This window comes from Lichenostomus cassidix, chromosome 8, assembly GCF_008360975.1.
Source record: "Lichenostomus cassidix isolate B80296 chromosome 8, HeHo_3.0, whole genome shotgun sequence".
Classification (NCBI taxonomy): domain Eukaryota; kingdom Metazoa; phylum Chordata; class Aves; order Passeriformes; family Meliphagidae; genus Lichenostomus; species Lichenostomus cassidix.
Genome location: NC_139489.1, coordinates 7,569,344 through 7,588,109, shown reverse-complemented (window position 1 = coordinate 7,588,109; position 18,766 = coordinate 7,569,344). Strand labels below are relative to the sequence as shown.

Sequence of the window (18,766 nt, the reverse complement as noted above, 5' to 3'; positions counted from 1 at the left end):
TTATCCGATTCTTCCTTTCCCAGAAACTATGATGGAGATCATGAAATTTGGAAAACAATTCATAATACACATATATAATTTAATTACCATTCATTCATTAGTTCCAATATCCTCAAAATTAAGGGATTAATGCAGAGATCAAGCTTGGCATGAGAGCAATGTCTTCTGAAGTACATCATCGAGACTATTTTTTTTTTTCAAATTATTTCCCCTTCATCATGAGAATCTTAAATTGCACTGTTCTGGGAGCAAATAAACTCCTGCAGACTCTATCATACCTAGCCTAACCAAAAGTGCATTCCTAAAATTTTGCACTTCAGAATTCACAGGAATATGTGAAAGCCTCAACTTTCATCAAAAACATCCTTCACTTTTATAAAAGGCAAAACCAAACCCTCAAGGTTTTATAAAACAATTTGAATTCATGACCCAAGCACATACCAACGAAACCCCTTAAAATTCAAGAACTAGGTATAAAGATGCAAAATAAAAGATGTATCAATAAAAGCCACTCTTCTAATTCAGTGCATGGCGGAAAAGAGGAAACAAAAAAACCTTCCAGAGAAAAACTGCATTTGAATCATAAGAGGAAATGAACTTGCCTGCACTTTGGTCACATAAAAGTTTTGGCATTGAAAAAATTGATTATTTTCTCAGTGTTCTCTTGCATGAAGCAAAAAACACTCCAGAGAAGAAAGCAGGAATTAATTGTACTTGAAGTAGGGATAGCCTGCAGGGATGGCCCAATTTGGTGAGAAAGGCCAAAGGGATGCTGGAACAAAGAACCCAAAACAAAAAGCTTTCCTCAGCATCTCCCACATTCCAGTTTTCAATAAACCCGGCTGCGTGTCTGTTCTGTCCTGCCATGGTCAGTGCTGGGGAAACAAAACAACCCAGCAACAAAGGCAGTTTTCAACATCACCAGAAATGAGCCTAAAAGACAAAATGAGACTTGCTCTTTATGAGCCAGCTTTCCCAAGGGATGCTCCCTGGGAGTTTCAGGTAGGTGCTCTCTGATAGGGACAGGGACAGAAAGCCCAAACCTCCCAAGTTAAAAGTTAAAAGAAGTTAAAAGTGCCTTTGTAAAGAATGTAATGAGTAAGTACTGTCCATTGGCTTAATTTCACTTCTCTTATTAGCAGAAACAAATAGCTGCAGTGGGTTGGATCCATGACCCACCTAGTCCAAGATCCTGTCTCAAGCCATGGTCTGTAGCTGATGCCCTGGAGAAGTGTACAGCAGGACAAGAGGGCAGTGATACCCAGTTTATCCTCTCAGCTCCATTTATGTACTGGTTCAGGGATTTCCAAAAATTGGAGACTACATCTAAGCAATCATGTTCAATAATCTCCGATAAACCTCACCCCTTGGGGTCGACAAGCTGGTTTTTATGAATGCCTGTCCAATTATGAGCCATCATGATATATTTTCCTACTGTAAAAACAGTTAAGCAAAACTCCTTGGCCAGAAATATCAGCCAAGCTTGAGATTAAATAAGCTTGGGAAAATTCAGTCCGGATACACTCAGAAAATAAATACATCAAAATGCATGTGTCTCTGCTAAAACCTGCAGTCTTTAATCAAAATTCCCACTGAAGTGAGTAGCGAAAGGTGAGTTGTTGCCAAAGTTCATAGTGAGAACCATGGGATGAGAAGCAAAGTTCTGTCAAAAATGAGAAATTGCCAGGGAGAGGGAGCAGGAGGAGAAGAGTGGTTCTCGACACGGCAATCTCAGGCTGCCTTGAAGTCGAGGGAGCTCAAAGAGACACTTGAGGTGGTGCTCAGGATTCTGCTGAGCTGGGGCCTGGACGGTTATTATTTATACTCTTATCACACAGAAATGTGAATTCCATCAGAAAAGGGAAAAGAAATAAAAAAAGGGAGAGAAAGGACAGTAGCACGTACTAAGGCTCACAGAAATACTGCAGACATCTTTGCTTTGCAGACTTCAGAGAGAGCATTTCAACAGGCAGGGAGACACACTGGATTTTTACTTAATGGTTTAAAATGCTGGTGTTTAGCTACACACAGAACTCCTGCACTCGTGCAAAGCCCCAAACCAGCCAGTCTATACAAACACACCACCAGAGCAGCTCAGTCACCCACTGAGAAAGTCTACCTACAGCCACCCCAGGAGGCTTGAAACCCTGGGCCAGCACCCAGAGTCACACACACATGCCTGTGCCACCAAAGGCTTTGTGTTCTGCCAGTCACTGCCATCAGCACCTGGGCTTGCAAATTCAAAGGCACTTGAACATCTCCTACACCTGTGGCCAAGCAGCTCACAGGTCTGGGAAGGGAACAAACACAGCTGTATGGAAAGTGCTTTCAGCTTCACATTTCTACAGTCAGATGGAAAACAAAGGAGTACAGCCTGTGTGGAGGCTGGCTGGACCCAGACACACCTCCTACAACAACTCACTCCATTTTAGAAGTGGGTCTGGACAAATGAAAACCTTTCTGCTTGAAAGGGAAGCCTCCTAAGAAATCTTCCCCCAGGTCTAGAGACCTGAAGCATTCCAAACACTTTACTCTCAATCACAGTAACTGAGTAAAACAGAAAAAAATCATGTCATACCTGCTCCAAAGGCAAAGAAGAAGCTCTTGTCTCTGTTCTCCCTTAAAAGTGACATCACTCTTTTCCCCATCCTCTCATTCCTCTTGTAGATGAGCTCCTGTCTGAAGTAGCTGTCTATTTCCTGAGCCGTCACCTGCTCATGGGGTGGGAGTGTTGTGTTGATGAAGTTTGGGACCTGAAAGGGAGAGAGAGGCTATAGCTCAGGTGGGATTGGTTAAGGAACCCCCAAAAAAATGCATGTTTTAATCCAGCCTTATTTAGGACACCTGAGCATCACTATCATACAAAAAAACACTGGAGGATCAGAGCGTGAGAGATTGTTAGGAACTCAAAAAATAAAAAATTGCCAATGAATATACTTATTTTTAAGAAGTAAAACTAGTATTTTATTAAATGAAACTTTAGTACATTTTGACTTTTCTCTGTCCCTTCAGCAAAATATAGTTTCAGGTGTTACATTTGGGTGAGTTATTTGGACCTTTATTCTCTACTTGTTAAAAAAAATCATTGGCTTTTTAATACAAAATTCCTGTGATCTGCTCTCTGCTGAGGTCACCATGAACTGAGTAAGGACTGTAATATTTGGCTTGTATATTTGGCTTTTTAAGAACCTAACAGTTTAAAAAGAGGAAAGGATAGCAAATGCAGACATAGGAAGATGCACACAGGGTAAACCCTCTGATCCTTAGAGGTGTCACCAGAGAAGACCATGCATTACAGCACACAAATCCCTGGAACGGTCCTGATATATCTGAAGAAGAGACTTTCCCAAGCACTGCTCCTTCAGTCCCTGCTTTTGTGGGAAGAGATGTTCACAGGCACAGCAGAAAGGCTGAAACCCCAAGGACTGTTTGGTCAGGGCCAAGGAATGAGCCAAGCCAAAAGTCTCTGATTATTAGGACAACAACCTGTGTTGACATAGTGAAGGTCCCAGGTCTACCACCAGAGTCTGGGAGCCTACCTGCCCTGCAGAGAGAAGTGCTGGTAGTTTTCTGTGCCTCACCACTGGAAAGCAGCTTAAGCTGCAAAATCCAGATTCAGATTTCTGAGTCCCCAGGTACATGTAAAGCTGCCAGGATTTCCAGTGTTAATCTGAATCGTGGTAATGACATTGCATGCACAGCCCATGAGGGGAACATCCCTCACTGTGCTGAAATACTTGGTGCAGTGACTCTGTTACTTGGTTCAATTCTTTCTCTGGTTTTCTACTACACCAAATTCCTGTACTCATTTTCTAAAACTTGCCTTTAGTTTTTGTTTTTCAGCTCACCTCTTCCCATTTCACTTGGCCACATGGTTTTATCACAATTTTTGTCTCTTCCCACCCTCTTTGCTCACACTGCCTTTCCAAAAGCTTTCAGCAAGTCTTAGGCAAAAAAAAAACCCAAAACTTATTTCCATCTTCCCAGTGACTCTCCTTAAAGCTTTTTCATTGCTTCCCCATCTGCATCACTCCTGAAATATGTCAGGGAACAAGCAGCAGAGATTTCTTTCTCACCGCGCATTATGCAGGATGAGTCTACACCTCACTCTGGATTCACACCAAAGGCTGTCCCCATTTGAGTGAGACAGAAAAAGGGATCACATCTGAACCAGGGGATCCCAAGGGGATGGAGACAACACTCCATGACAGGGACCGTGCCCCAGCCTATTGGGTCTCACAGACCAGCTGGACCTTTGGTTTTCCAAATGACTTCTCAACCTGCTTTGCCAAATCACCATGCTCCTCACAGCATGTCCTTCTCCAAGGGTTCAGTTGCATTACCCTGAGTCATTCCTTCCTCCAGGCTTTCCAGCATGATTTGGCATCACCAATGCACCTCCTGAACTCCTCAGAGCATGCAAGTACTTTGCACCTTGTTCTCAGTTTAGCCTGTAGCCAGCACTCAACAAGTAATAAGTCCCATTAAGCCAGACCTAGTGGAGACACCAGTTTCCTGTAAAAACCCAAGGAAGCTGCCTCCATATCTGGCAAGAATACTTGTTTGTCTCAAAGGGATGCAGGAGCAGAGTGACAATGTCAAAGAGATAAAATGCTGCTGGCTACAGCAGCAAAGGACATAGTGGCTTCCATTCCTGGTAAAAAACAAGGAGAGATTTATATTGTAGGAATGAAGTCTGAGAAATGAGTAGCCATTTTACACTTGCAGTAACCTCTGTAATGCAAAGCTACAAATCGATTGGTCCATGGAGATATCACAAGCCTTTCCATCTTGTCTGTGCTGGGGCTCTGTGCTTAACGGCTTGATGTAGCTCAGGCAGGAGTCAGGGAAGTTTGGGCACTGAACTGGAAGGTGACATTTTCTGGAAGCATCTGAAGGCTCAACACTCACATAAGAGAAGTCTCATTCCCTGTTTCTGGCTGAAGGGAAGGCTAGGAGCTGATCTTGAATCACTTGAGATGCTCTGGGGAAAGCAAGGTACAGCCTTGCCTGTGAGCACAGCCTGCTGCTACACAAAGCAGGAGCAGCAATGCTGGGGGACCAAGCAGCTTTGTGCATCCCACTGATGATAGAGGTCTAGCTAGCCCAAAACCAGATGTTGTAGTTAGACCTTGACCAACAAGGTCTTTGCCAAGAAGGGAAGCACCTTTCCTTGCCTTGTGCAACTCCCTCACTTGCAATCCTACACCCACATTTAACTGACAGTTTGTTCCTTCTCTTTATCTAACCCAAAATACAGTACACAAAACAGAGCCATTTACTTGCCTTTTTCCCCCCCTTCCTTTCTTTCCTTCTCTTCTATGGGAAAACGTTTGCCAACGGCAGAGAGATAAACTTAAAACCAAGGACTGGATTTTGTCAGTGTTTCTAGTGCTTTTCCAAGGAACGAAGCAAGAAAGGCATCACCTAGAGAGGCACATCATCAGCTACAGGTCCTGCTGCACTGGGTGCATTCCTGCATTTCTAATGCCTGGCAAAAATAAAATCTGCACGTGTGTTTCTGCGTGTGTGTGGCAGAGGACAGAAGATAAATGACTGCAGTAAGTATGCCCCTACACAGTAGTGTAACCACACTCTGAGCTGTGACATTTGCCCCATTAATCACCTCTGCTCCTCCCTGTGTCCAGGTCCTTTCCACAGTCAGTGACACACACCATGCCTGGCTTCAGGGAGACAGCTGCTCCTGTTGATTTAAGAAACCTCTAAACCAGACAGGGATCAGGAAGTCAAGAAACAGTCACACGCAATTAGGAAACTGTTAACTGGAGCCAGAATTTAAGTTTGGGGGATTTTTTTGAAAAGAGTAGATCTGTTATTTTAAAAGGATGGGCTAAATATGCACCAAAAGGATTCACCTTCCCTCTTCTACTTTTGTTTTCCATTCAGTGCAAAAATTAATTCAAACATTTTAATGATGTGTATCTGTTGGTTTTGAACTGAGAATGAATGAGACATTTGCTGTGCCACTGGGTGAGGGACTGATCCCCTAACAATAGCTGAATATTGCCACCAGTATTTAAATCTACAATGAAATGGATTATGTGACTATTGAAAAATTCAAATTCTAATTTTGCTGTTCACCTAGGAGAGTAACAGTTGGATCAGCAGAAAAACACATTACCTGGGGTGTGCTCAGTTGTAGTGGATACATAAGACATAAACAGATTCTTTACTTCCAGTCTCTGCAAGCTGTGCAGTTTTCTAAGAACCCAACCAACTCATATATATATTTATATATATAAAATTCTAGTGGAAAATCAATAATGTTTCTCATTGAGGTGTTCAAAATAAAGAATATTTTGTTTTACTTACTAAGTTAGCACTCCACCTTTTTCCTATTCCTGTTTTCTCTCGGTTACAGCTCTCCTATGGACAGTACAGATGGACCCCAAACTCAGTCATTAGGTACACCCTGCATTTCTCAGTTAAACTTTTGAAGTTAAAGGAAGGGACTATGAGAATAAAAAAGAAATCCCAGCCTTGCAAAAATTTCTTCCTCTCCCCACTGTCTGTGTAGTTTTACTTGAGTCAGTATCCCTGATGGAATATATGTGTGGATAAAGCTCTGTACACACGTCTGAGCTCACAGTGCTGTGGGATGTGGGCCATAATTCTTCACCTTTGAAGTCAGTGGGAGCTTGAGGGAGAAGAAAGAGGAAGGATTGTGGAGTGGTTATGACACTACCCTGAAAAAATGGTTGTGCTCCCATGGGTGATACAAATCTCTTACATGATCACAAGCATGTCATTTGGGTTTAAACCTTCAAAGGAAACTCAGCACTTAACCTCCACTAAGGGTCTTTGAAGCATTTGGCTTTATTCCTCCTGTCTCTCAAAAGTCCATCTGTAAAATGGGGACAAGCAAGACTTTCTACCTTGATGTTACACACAAGGCACTGGCTCAGTCTAGCTCTGGAGGGACCCAAAGGAAGATCCAAAGTCCAAGACAATGCTCAGCAGTAACCTTTCTTCCCATAAATTTCCACAGGGGCTTGGATTCTGCTGCAATCATTAGCATAAGGGCTAACAAGATACTTTAGTTTAGAAAAATGCATCAGCCATAACTCAAGACCTATGCTATGCTGTCAGCTTTGTCTGTAGAGACAGAGAGAAAGACAAAAAAAAATAAAGCAAAATATATTGGTGCAGAGTCTTTTATCACATTTAGGGCTTACTGCCAAAGTTCAGCTGAAAATTCATGGACACATTTTTTTATTTACTATTTTTTAATATTTGGACAAATATTCTGGGCAGAGGCACAATGCCAGAGTTGTGAATATCTATCTGCAAATAATTTTTTTGGACACAGATAAGCACCATCAACTTTGATTAAGTATTTTTTTCCTGCTTAGGATTTATTGGCTACAGTGGAACTGCTCTAGACTCAGTGCAGTATCAAATCACTATCAGATGTGGAGTAACAATGTTATCACTCCTACTCCCATGCACTACACTTCCCAATCCTCTGATAACCTTGTTTAGCCTTGTTCTTTTCCCGTGATGAGAGTGTATTTCTGGAATGTGCATTCAAACTCTAATATTATGTCAATCAAAAGCCAATAGTACCAACACTGTAATAAAGGGCTGTGTGGCTTTCCTCAGCTGCTTGTGGGCAGTGGTGATCTTTAACCATAATTCCACCTGCAGATGGAGAAGAGGAAGCTGAAATAGGGAAACGGGAAGCCAACCTCTGCTGTGAAAAATACAGTGATCCTAAAACCTCTCCAGCTATTATCTTCCTATATCTTGGTCAACTCTCTTGGTTTTTGAGACTCCTCTCTCCCACCATCCTAACTGGCAGATGACTTAGGAATTTCCAGCCTCACCTGCTGTGAAATATTCAAACTACAGACTGCTGCAAGTGCAGCATCATCACCAACAGCTGCAGGGGAATCTCTTAATAATGGAAATGCCTCATTGCTTTATTTCTCCTTCTCTCCCCAGAGCATTCACAGGCTAAATAGAGAAAACAGGAGGTGGCACACCCAGGGTCAAAAGGGACATCTGTGGCAAGGCAGAGAGCTGGCCATCAGCTTCCAGAGTTTCAGTCCAGCACCTCAATACAAGCCCCATCCATCTTTCCCTGACAGGAGGGCTCCACCTCCATACTCAAAATCTTTATCTCCAGTTGGGAGCAGGGAGTTGTTCCCAGATCACGACAACCACATTAATTTTTTTAAAACATGATAAAGATTGGGTTCTCTTTATTAGTCTTCTGGTTTATGAGCTTTACGGGGGCAGAGGCCAAAAAGACAAGTAAGGGATTCTGCTTTGAAGGATTTTCCCTGCACCATGCAGGTCAGGAACCTTTATACAGCTGACAGCACTATGCAAGATAAGGATCTCAAGAGCTGACAGGCAGCTTATGGGGGCTGCCAGGGAGCCACAGCAGCATCCCAAAACCTGCTGGCTCCTCCAGCAAACTGAATGGCCCTAAATTCACACCAGCCCTTCTTGGGTCAGAGGCTGACATCTGAGCTCGAGTTATCATTCCTTTCTGAAGGGAGGACACCCTCCTCTTAACCAGCCTTGACAAGGCATTGTGGCTTTTACTGCAGGGTTGCAAAATATACTGCTCTGGACTTGGAAGACACCTGTTTTCCTCTGATTTATGGACCCTTCTGGCATCAGGGAGAGCAATATCCTCTTACTGCAGCCTCTGATAGGAAGGATTGAAATAGTGCAAAGTGAATGGGTTGTGAGAACAAGTATCTCCACGAGGAGGACATGGCTGCTGCAAAAGCAGAAGATGCTGCCAACTCAACTGGTTTTCCTCCAGCATTCCCAAGTTTCCATCATGAGGGAGACCAGCAATGGCCAAGGAGGGAGTGTCAGGTTAAACTGATTTAGCCCAAAGCTCAATGCTGGCAGTTGCCAAGAAGATAAGCTTTCAGCTTGTTATGGAAAAGGGAAAGAAGAAAGGAGCAACAGTTTGAGAATGTGATTAACCCATTGCAGCCTTCTTTTAAGTGCCAAAATTTAAAGTAATATATTGGAAGTCTGAGTGGATTGTAAAAGGAGTCTTTAACCTTCAGAGTAAAGTTAAGTTCCATCACTCCTTTCCCTTTTCCAGAGTTGGATGGGGGGAAAGAAAGGCAAAAATGCTTTTTGCTTGAAAGGAAGTGAAGGAGGAAAGAAGTCTAAGAGCACAAGCAAGAACATTTCTTGGGATTAGCTCTGGGGAGCCATTTCTAGCCATGAGCTAATCCCTGCCCAGCACCCATCACTGCTCATGGTCCATTAGATGTTGCAGTTACACTGCAGCTCACGCCAGTGAGCTTTCTGTAATTGGCATCTCTGATTCAAAGCTAGTGAGATACCTCTCAGCATGCCATGGCAACTTGAGTGTGAGAACAGAGGGCTTGGAGTTTCAAACTGGCTACCTCAGGTCTAGAAGCCACTTGAGCATCTAAACTTGTAAAATGCAGGAAAATTACAAATAAGAGAAGATGTGGAAGGGAAAAGCAGGCTGAACTGAAAAGCCAGTGGAAGTCTCTATGGACAGTGCATGACACTTTTAAAAACCAGCTCTGCAGGAAAGCTGAAGGAGTCATTGCTGGCCTGAGTGTAAAGATGCCTTCAGGCAGGGTGGGCTGCAGCCCTTGGACACTCCTGATCTGCAGTTTCAGCCCCGCTGCACCTGTGTGGAGATCCTCCCTGGGAGCAGCAGACCCATCCTGCTGGGGCTGTTCTTCCAGGTGGCACCTGGCCAAACAACAGCTGTGTGTCCTGCCTAGTTCTACCTTCTCTGTCCATTTGGGCCAAAAGAAAACATGTTATTAAAATAAAAAAAGGCAGAAAGGCCACAGGGATGGGCTGTGTGCATCTTGCACACTCACACACAGCTTGGGGGGTGATACTTCGATTCCTGTTAAAAAAGACTTTCAACAAATCCCTGAGAAGTCATGACCTCCATGTATGTTTTCTATTTGTTTTTCCACACCAGTTAAATAGCTGCTTTCCAAGCACTTAGGAAAAAAAAAAAAGAAAAAGAAGAAGCAAGCAACATCAACCCCTCCTCCAAGGCCTCCCTCCCCACCCCAACCCCATCCCTGCTCCCCTTGGTTGCGATGCCAAAATATGCAGCCAGCCTCTCTATCTGAATCAATGTTTTGATTAAAGAAGTCTTAACAAAACACAGTCAGAACAATGATCCTGGCCCCCTTTCTGCAGGCTTCACCCAGATATGTGGTGTATATTTAGGACCAGATTACAGGGACCTGCTCATTAATTGACTAAGGACGACAACCCTGCAGTGTATGCAAATAAAGGTTTGGGTTTTGGAGGGGAGGGTAAATCTTAACTACCTAATGATACTCTTGCCACACTTAAAACCCTTTTAACATCGGGATTTTTTTGAGGCCAGCTTTCATGAGCTTGCAAACATATGGAAAAGTTCAAGTTTTTCTATTTCCCTTCCAAATGCTTTCTTTTCTTTGACGAAGAATATTTTTTTCTGTTCTGACACTAAAACCATCACCTATTATATTGCCATGACACCCAAGTAAAGATACTGATCAAAGGGCAAAGCAGGGCAATAAAGTGAAAAAACTGGGGCCAGAAGGTTTGGGTTTGGGGTTGGTTTATTAAAGAACTGCAATTCTTTTTCCAAAGGTATTTTTCATTTTGTCTTCTGTTACACACAGTGGGAGAACAGCTGGTTAGTAGTGGGTACAAACCCAGGTTTGTTGTCTTGGATATATATTGTTCAGGGCTCTTCAATGAATTTCTTTCCATCCCTGTTTAGTGGGATTCTAGGAAAAGTCTGAACGTGTATATGAAGTTTGCAATATGATTTTAACCCGAGGCGAGTCTGATCCAAAATATAGGCTTTGCACAATATCACATAACTTAGCAAGGAGCAGAAATCTGGTTTGCAACACAACAGCAGCTGGGCTGGACACGAGACCTCCGGAGATGACACTCAGGGGAGTGCATTGCAGAGGTGGCTCTGCCTTCCTGTTTGGTCCTAGAAAAAAATCGAGGCTTCTCCCAGTCCAACCAGCTTCCTAGTTATCCTGGCATCTGAAACAAACTGGATGATTGCTTTTGAACTGATTTTAATTTTCTTTAAGGTGGGGTTATTTGAGAGGTCTAGTACCAGATGAAAAGATAGAGAACATCTCCAAGAAAGCATTCAGAAATGGAATGAGGACCAGTGAGGATAAAAATAAGGAATAATCACCTTTGAAAGTCACCTTTGAAATGGGTTTCTTTGCACCTAAGCTGGTGGAACTCTATCAGCCTTTGGGTTTATCAGCACCAACTCTCTCAGAGGACAAAAGATCCAGGTCTGAAGTCACCATCAGAGAGCTCAACCAGTTTACACTGGAGATCCCTGATCCATGGCATTCACCATTTGTAATGCACAGTGACAGTGGCAGATCAGGAAATATTGTGTCCAGGAGTACCCAAGAACACAGCCTTTTCAATAATGTGTGATACTAATCCTGCCCAGTCCTGCCAAACCAACCAAGCTGCCCCCCTGTTCCACGTTTTCCCCTCTCACTGTCATAATGAGGAGCAAATACATCTAGATGAAACACAAAGAAAAAGCATTTTGAACATTCAACCAACAAGATACTGTTTAAAAGACTAACAAGTCTTTTTCATTTCTCTTGAACAAGTCTTTCCAAGAAACACTTCATAAACCAGCTCTTTAAAAAGAATGGAAAGTAAATGCTTTACAGCAAACATACAGAATTGCACAGAAAGCAGCACCTTGAACTGCAAATGTTTTTACCAATCACTCTTTCATACTCATTTATATTTTATTCCCTTACTAATACATACAGATAGTCAACAATCCCTAAATGTTTTAATGTAAATCAGCCCTTTTCTGTAGATAAATATGTTCTTTTTCTAATAATGCAGCAGTCTGAAAGAAAAAGCTTTTAAATGTCTTGTTCCAATTTCTCTCTGACTCTCTGTTCTCTCCCTTTGCTTTCTTCATGGAAAGAGGAGGGAAAGAACTTCCAAGGTAAAACAACTCCAAATGCAAACATGTAATGAAAATTTTCAAGCAAGAATAGCCTATTTTCAAAACCTGTAGCATGAAAATTATCTGGGCATGTTCCAGATTATTAATAAAAAAACAATCTCTGCAGTGTTTTCCCCAGCACTGTCATCAAGAAGTAGACTTCACTCTCAGTCTGGATCTGCAACCAATTTTCTGAAACACATAAGCCAAAATACAATATTGCTCCAATCTGGAATCCTGTTCTGACATAATATGAAAATTAGACTCTGAAAATTTTGGCTACACTTCTGTTTTTTCACTTCCAAATGCTCACAGTGTACCAAAACACGGAGCTGTAGCTCAGGTGCAAGTGGGAAGAAATGATGATCCCAGCACAGTAGAGCAGGAGCTTTTCAGAGCTGTGGGAAGGCAACCCCTCTGCAGAGAGGAGAAGGTGAGGGACAGGCAGCACTGAGTGTTGGTGTCACCAAACGCCCGGCTGGCGTCAGGGTGACATCAATGTCCTCCTGACAAGCACTCCTGGAAGCGTGGCTGACTCTCTGCCTGGACCCACAATGGGAAACTCGTGGGATGGCTCCCCTGGTGCCCCAGACAACCTTGCACTTGCTCTGCTGGAAAGCCCACAATCATTTTCCCTGGAAGGATGGGAGGCTGTGCCAGTTCGCCTGCACTTTGTTACGGCTGAGAACGATAAGAGGCTTCCAAAGCGCTGCCTTACAATAGCTGTGCCTTCAGCTTGTGGATTTATCTTCCTCTGCCCTAGATAAAACTCCATTCCTTGGACAAATTAGGTCTGCTTGTCATTCAACACTCTACCTAATGGTCTCAGCTGGGTGTTTCTGCAGTTACTGAAGCTGGAGCATTCCACAGATAGGTCTCATTGATTTGAGAAGTGAGCCAGAAATCCAGTTGTATTTTATCCAAAATGACAACGGGGCAAGTTAATGATGTAATTAGAATTATCAGGACCCTTAAATCTTAAAGGACAGGATTCAGTGAAGGATGATAACATTTTTAAAGGGGTACATAACACAACCTGGTGATTTATGAACAGCAAGTGCCTTGTGAAGTGAGGCACAAAACATTTTATTCTTTAGTTTAGGGAAACTGATACTGACATGGGCTTAGCATATGAATCTCAAAGGTCATGTTATCAAGATCATCATATGCTTTTCAGAAGGCAACACCTACTACATAAATCCCCTCCAACCCATGGCATTTTGAACTGCAGAGGCAACCTGAGATATGGTTGGCATCATTCTAGTAAGGTATCCAACAAGCTTGGTCATTTTTGATGGACACAGCTTGAAGGAGAGGGCACAGCACCTGAAATGGGTTGAGATCTGTCTGCAAGCTGTGGTCACCACCAAACAACTTCACTGCACAGCTTGTTTAACCCTGTGGGATGAAGTCAAGACAGTACAACTCCTGGCAATGAGAAGATCATTATGCTGAGCTGAGCACAAAGCCTGTAAACTGGGTTAGTCACTCACTTGATTTATCCATTTTGGTATCCAGTGATGGCTGGGCTCACTGGGATGAATTCAAAGCCTGCTGAAGGCATAGAAATACTCTCTACTACTTCAATGGGCTCTCAATACAGTCTAACACACAAACCATAAAGGCTCCCTGGATGAAAGATGCTTTGGAAGTGTCAGGTATGACTCTTGCACTGTGCTGTTAACCCCAAATGGGACAGACAAATAGCAAGGATGAAGCCTGGATAGCTGGGCCAGTAGAAATTGTCTATAAAGTCATCAGCAAAGCTGCAGGTCTCTGACATGCCACATCAGCAAGGAGAGAGGAAAAAACATCTTCTCCTGGAGCCTCTCCTCAGGTCAGGACAATGGCTGGGGACAGAAGATGAGAGACAATAGCTGGAGACCACAGCTATAATTTTTGGGGAAAGTTGAAGGAGAAAAATCTCAGCCTCAGATTTTCAATTTTCCTCTTGATAAAGTGTACATAGGAACACAAGGAAGCATAAAACCAGCTGATTCCATGCTGGTAAAGATGAATCTGCTTTACAGAACTGTCCTTAAAAACTGAATAGCTCAAAACTGACCACAGGAAGTAAATGGTGCAAAAAATCCCACACATTAAATTATTCTGCACCCTACCTTTTCTTCACTGAGGCTTTGGGCCATTAGACAATTCCTCAACTGTCTCAGGTAAAAAAAGTTTCATCTGGAGACAGATAATTTCCTAATTTTAAACTAAAAGGTTTTTTTGCACTTTAATACTTTTGGACACACTGACCTCAATTCTCTTGTGAGAGCTTCAGACAGAATACAGAAGTTGAAAGTACTGATCTAATCCAATACATTTTTGCTTTTAGGGAACATTTACAAAAGCAGAGAAAGAAACTGACTTCTTTGAGGCGGGGAGAAGTCTGGAGGAAGAGCAGAAAATACACCCATCCTATCTTTAGCTTAGAATACTTTCTCTTTGGTATCATTTTGACTCTCTGCCCAGAAGCCTCAACATAAGTTTCTTGATTGTGAAAGTCACAAGAGAATCAAGAGTTTAAAGAAGGCTACTGAAGAAAGAGATGTTTCCTACTCCACTTTTGAGTCATAGTCTAACTTAGTAAACTCAGCCCCTTAAAATTTTACTAAGTTAAAATAAGGATTTTTACATGTGGAAAAATGGTGCATGGAAACAAAATTTTTAAAAAAATGGAGGGAGGGAGAGGAATGATGAATGCAATATAACCACAGGAAAGCAGAGGTGTTTCCTCTTTCACTGTTTTAAATTAAAATAAAATTTAAAAAACCCACTGAAGCTGAGAAGGATTTGTTAAGTCCTCTGCTATCCCCAGGCCTGATGGCTCTGGGAAAGGAAAGAGTCAGGGATTTGGGCCCTGCTCACACTCCCTTATTCTGGGCACCCTGGCTAAGCTGCACTTCCCAACCCCAAGGTGAGCAGCATCTCCCTGGGGTGGTCCTGTCCCTACCCATGGGTGACAAAGGATTTGTCCTCTGACCTAAAACCTGCTTTGGACTGGGAAATACCTTTCCCTGCACTTTCCTCCCAGCATCATCCTGTCTGTGCACCCCCTCGGCACAGTCTTAGTCCCAGAAGGACTCTGCCCTCTCCTCCCAAATGCTGCAGGACTCAGGAATGTGCTGGAAGCTGCACATTTCCCAAACTCTCTTGGGGAGGCTGAAGAGGCTCAAGGAACTAATCTGTTACATGTCAGGTCAACAGGGCTGGTATTTCCTCTTCTGGTCTTTCCTTCTGCTCCGGGATGATTTTTGCTCTAAAGGCACCTCAGCATCTTGCAGACAGCTACAGAAGATGCTTCATCTCTAAAGAGTCACACAGGAGGCATTTAAAAGTTACTGCACCCAAATAAATCCTCTCCTTCTCCCTGCCACCGTCCCCACAGTGACCTTAGACTTTGTCACCTCCTTCCCAGTCCATTACAGCCACCTCAACTGTCAGCTCTGAACTGAGTCGACTGATGGACAGTTTCACCTTATTCTGCAGCTCCTGCTAACCTTCAAGGGATAAGCAGGCAAGAATAACCTCAAACAGCCTCCCAAATCAATCCTCAGAGAGTGAGAGTCACATCCTTCTGCAGTCCTCCTGGGCTGCACTGGATGGAGCTGAATTCCTGGCCTCCACTACTCTTACAGGGGTTGATTCTTACAACACCATTCCTGATCTTTTGTTCCATTCTATGTGCTATTTTAAAGTTGTGTTAGCAGTACCAGCTCCAGCTCTTATCAGACCTCTGAAGAGTTGGGCCAGCAGCTGGATATCATGGAAGAATGGACACACCTTCTAAAATCACTGTGGCACTCTTGTCTCTCAAGACTGGCAGGGGGATCTGCCCTGAACTGCAACAGACTCAGCACATGATAAAATCCCTGTGCCTACATTTAATGTCTCCAGAGAGAAATCCCACGGGGGATCTTTCATGTGCAGTATCTGAGCCAGGCTAATCTAATTTGGTAACCAAATGGCAAAATCTCTCCACGACAGACAGAGTCTTTCATCCTTGCAAAAAACCACACAGAACAAGCTTTGGAATGACCCCATCTGGCAGAACCTGACTTGAATAGGGAGTTTATTTTACGTTTTAATTTTCTATTTTGTTCTGCTTGCAGTTAAAATAAATGGTATAAAGTTGGTTTATAAAAACACTACCAAACAAAAAACTCTTTACCCAACAGTACTGCACAATATTTAGAGTTCTGCAGGGACCAGTATACATAGAGGGATTTTAATTTTCCATGGCCTGTAAGCGTTATAATCTCCATCAACTGCATGCACTCTGGGACCATGACTAACCCAGCGCTTGAACTCTGACTGGTTGTTGGCTTCTTTCTTCTGTCTTTAACACTGTTTTGAAACTCACACTTGATCCAGTAATTTGCAGGGATAAAGAAGTTTTCACAGCAAATGGTTCCTCTCAAGTCTAACCCACAGGTCTGTCACAGGACAGTGTGTCAATAAATCAGAGGTGTCTGTGAGTCCATGAAACTGCTATGAATGACCACAACTCATCTAAGGGACAAAGGCTTTACTTATTAGGAGAAATTACACTGGTGGAGATTAAAAGGTGACACAGGACTTTTAGACACCAGGACTGTCTTCATGGGTTTGACTACTAGTAGTCCTTTCATAGCATCCATGGCAAATATTCCACTACATGGTCCTTGTTTGTCCCCTGAGTGCTGTGCCTCAACATTGCAGGAATAGTTACAATCACTGACTTCTCCAGTACCTTCTGGGCTCATGAGTTCTCTACCTTTTCCAACTCAAATTCCCCAAGATAGTGATGGCAAGATAAAATGTCCCAGAGACCTCTATCCCAATCAATAGACTGAGCTTACCCCATCTCAGTTTTCCTTGATTTGCATTTGTTAATGGTAGACTGCTATTGTGATTTAATTGTTTCACTGGCAAGACATATATAATACTGTGGCTGTCAAATTTACACAGATTTGCCCCAAGTAAGTCACTGCACCTGAGACAGGAACCTGGGAATATTAATCAAAAAAAGGAGATGACATCCAAAGACCAAGTTTGGTTGAAGATGACATCCAAAGAGCAAGTTTTCACAGAATTAACAGGAAAAGAGAAAGAGGAACCTGTGTATTAAATGAGAATCTCAGTTTGCCATGAAGCATCAAACTGGTCTGGAAAGCAGATTTCTGCTCCCTTGAGAGATTTTAATAGCTTTGGATAACTAAGGTAAACAGAGACTGAAGGGCTGCCTGAGACACATACAAAATTATTGAATTATGACATGTTTGAGAAGTTATTTACTTTAGAGAGTATTTACATAAGGTCCACTTCCTCTTCATATATAAGCTTAAACACTATAAAGATTCCCCCACACACATCCCCTTAATGAGGGGTCTGCATTCAAAAGCCCCAAACATCCAGAATTAACTTTTTTTCAAGAACATCCCCTGGAAAGTTTTCCAGGCCGTCCATTCCTTGTTCCTAGTAACAAGCAATAGGACAAGAGGAAACAGCCTCAAGCGGCACTAGGGGAGATTTGGATTGGATGTTAGGAAAAATTTATTCATCAAAAGGGCTGTCAAGCATTGGAACAGGCTGCTCAGGGAAGTGTTGGAGTCACCATCCCTGGAGGTATTTAAAAGACGTGTGGATGTGGTGATGGGCACACGGTTTAGCTGTGGACTTGGCAGTGCTGGGTTAGCAGTTAACTCGATGATCCTGGAGGTCTTTTTGAACCTAAACCATTCCATGATTCCCCAGAGCCTGAGTAAAACAGAGGAAATTCCACTCTCTCACCAGGCAAATGAGGCACGTGTGGAAAGAAAACTCAGGGCATTGGAAGGAAGAGGGGGAAGAGGAGTCACAATATGAGGTGATGACTGGGATATTGCTATTAAACCAGCTGATTTTTCCTCAATTATCTGGCTCATCTGGAACAATTCTGCTCACCTGAGAAGTGTCATGGTTGAATATCACAGCATTCAGGTCTCCACAGTTGTAGTGCTTGATGAGATCCTCAGTGGTGTAAGGAGCCTGCAAACTTCCTGCTCTGAGGCTTTCGTGCTGCAGCAGAGTTTGGTTTAGAGCAAACAGCACCTGCAGAAACACAGACAGGAAAAGAGAGGAAAAGTTAAATACAGTAGGAATCAAAACAGCAAAGTCTGAAGGACAAAACTTTGGAAGACTTTCCTGCACCTGAAGTCTATTCACTTGATCCATTCTGGCCCACAGTAACAAGGGATGGTCTTTAGGCATTCCCAAATGGAAATGCATTCAGATGCAAGACCCTATTATACTCTCCATAGAGTATAACTTCACAACAGAAATATATTGCTCAGAGGCCACAGTTTGAAAATTCTTGGGCTCTCTGTGCTGGTTAATTTGCTACATGACAGACACTGGAATGAAAACATCCCTAAATGAGGAAACTTCCATTGCCTCTGACTGTTTCCTGTCCCCTAACTTAAATCCAAAGCCCAAACTCAGCTGAAAGGTTTTTGATGAAAAAATCAGAATCTTCTGAACTTCTGAAATCACAGGTGCTGTGTTGGGACTTTGTGTAAGCTGGTAGTAACAGAAACTTTAGGAAATTTATTATTAGTCTCCCTGCTTTAGTCTTTCTTGCTTCACCCCCCCATTTGCAAAGAGAGAACAGAGATACAGATTTGTAACACTGTCCCAGCAGACTGATCCAATATCCCCATCCCAGACCTGAAAAAAAAACCAAAAAGCAGAAGCACTATTTACTGTGTAATGTTGGGTAACAAAGAATAAAAATCCTTGAAT

The 18,766-nt window shown here is 42.8% G+C and overlaps 1 protein-coding gene across 1 annotated transcript in view; it reads right to left on the bottom strand.

Annotated features, from left to right (window-relative positions):
• Nucleotides 1–18,766, bottom strand: part of TRABD2B (TraB domain containing 2B) — a 263,662-nt gene that overhangs the window by 102,889 nt on the left and 142,007 nt on the right. Inside the window, exons 3-4 of the mRNA XM_085067652.1 lie at nt 17,930–18,076; nt 2,579–2,753 (exon numbers count right to left, since the gene is read on the bottom strand). Of these exons, the coding sequence (XP_084923778.1) occupies nt 2,579–2,753; nt 17,930–18,076 (322 nt within the window). The remainder of the gene's footprint in view (nt 1–2,578; nt 2,754–17,929; nt 18,077–18,766) is intronic.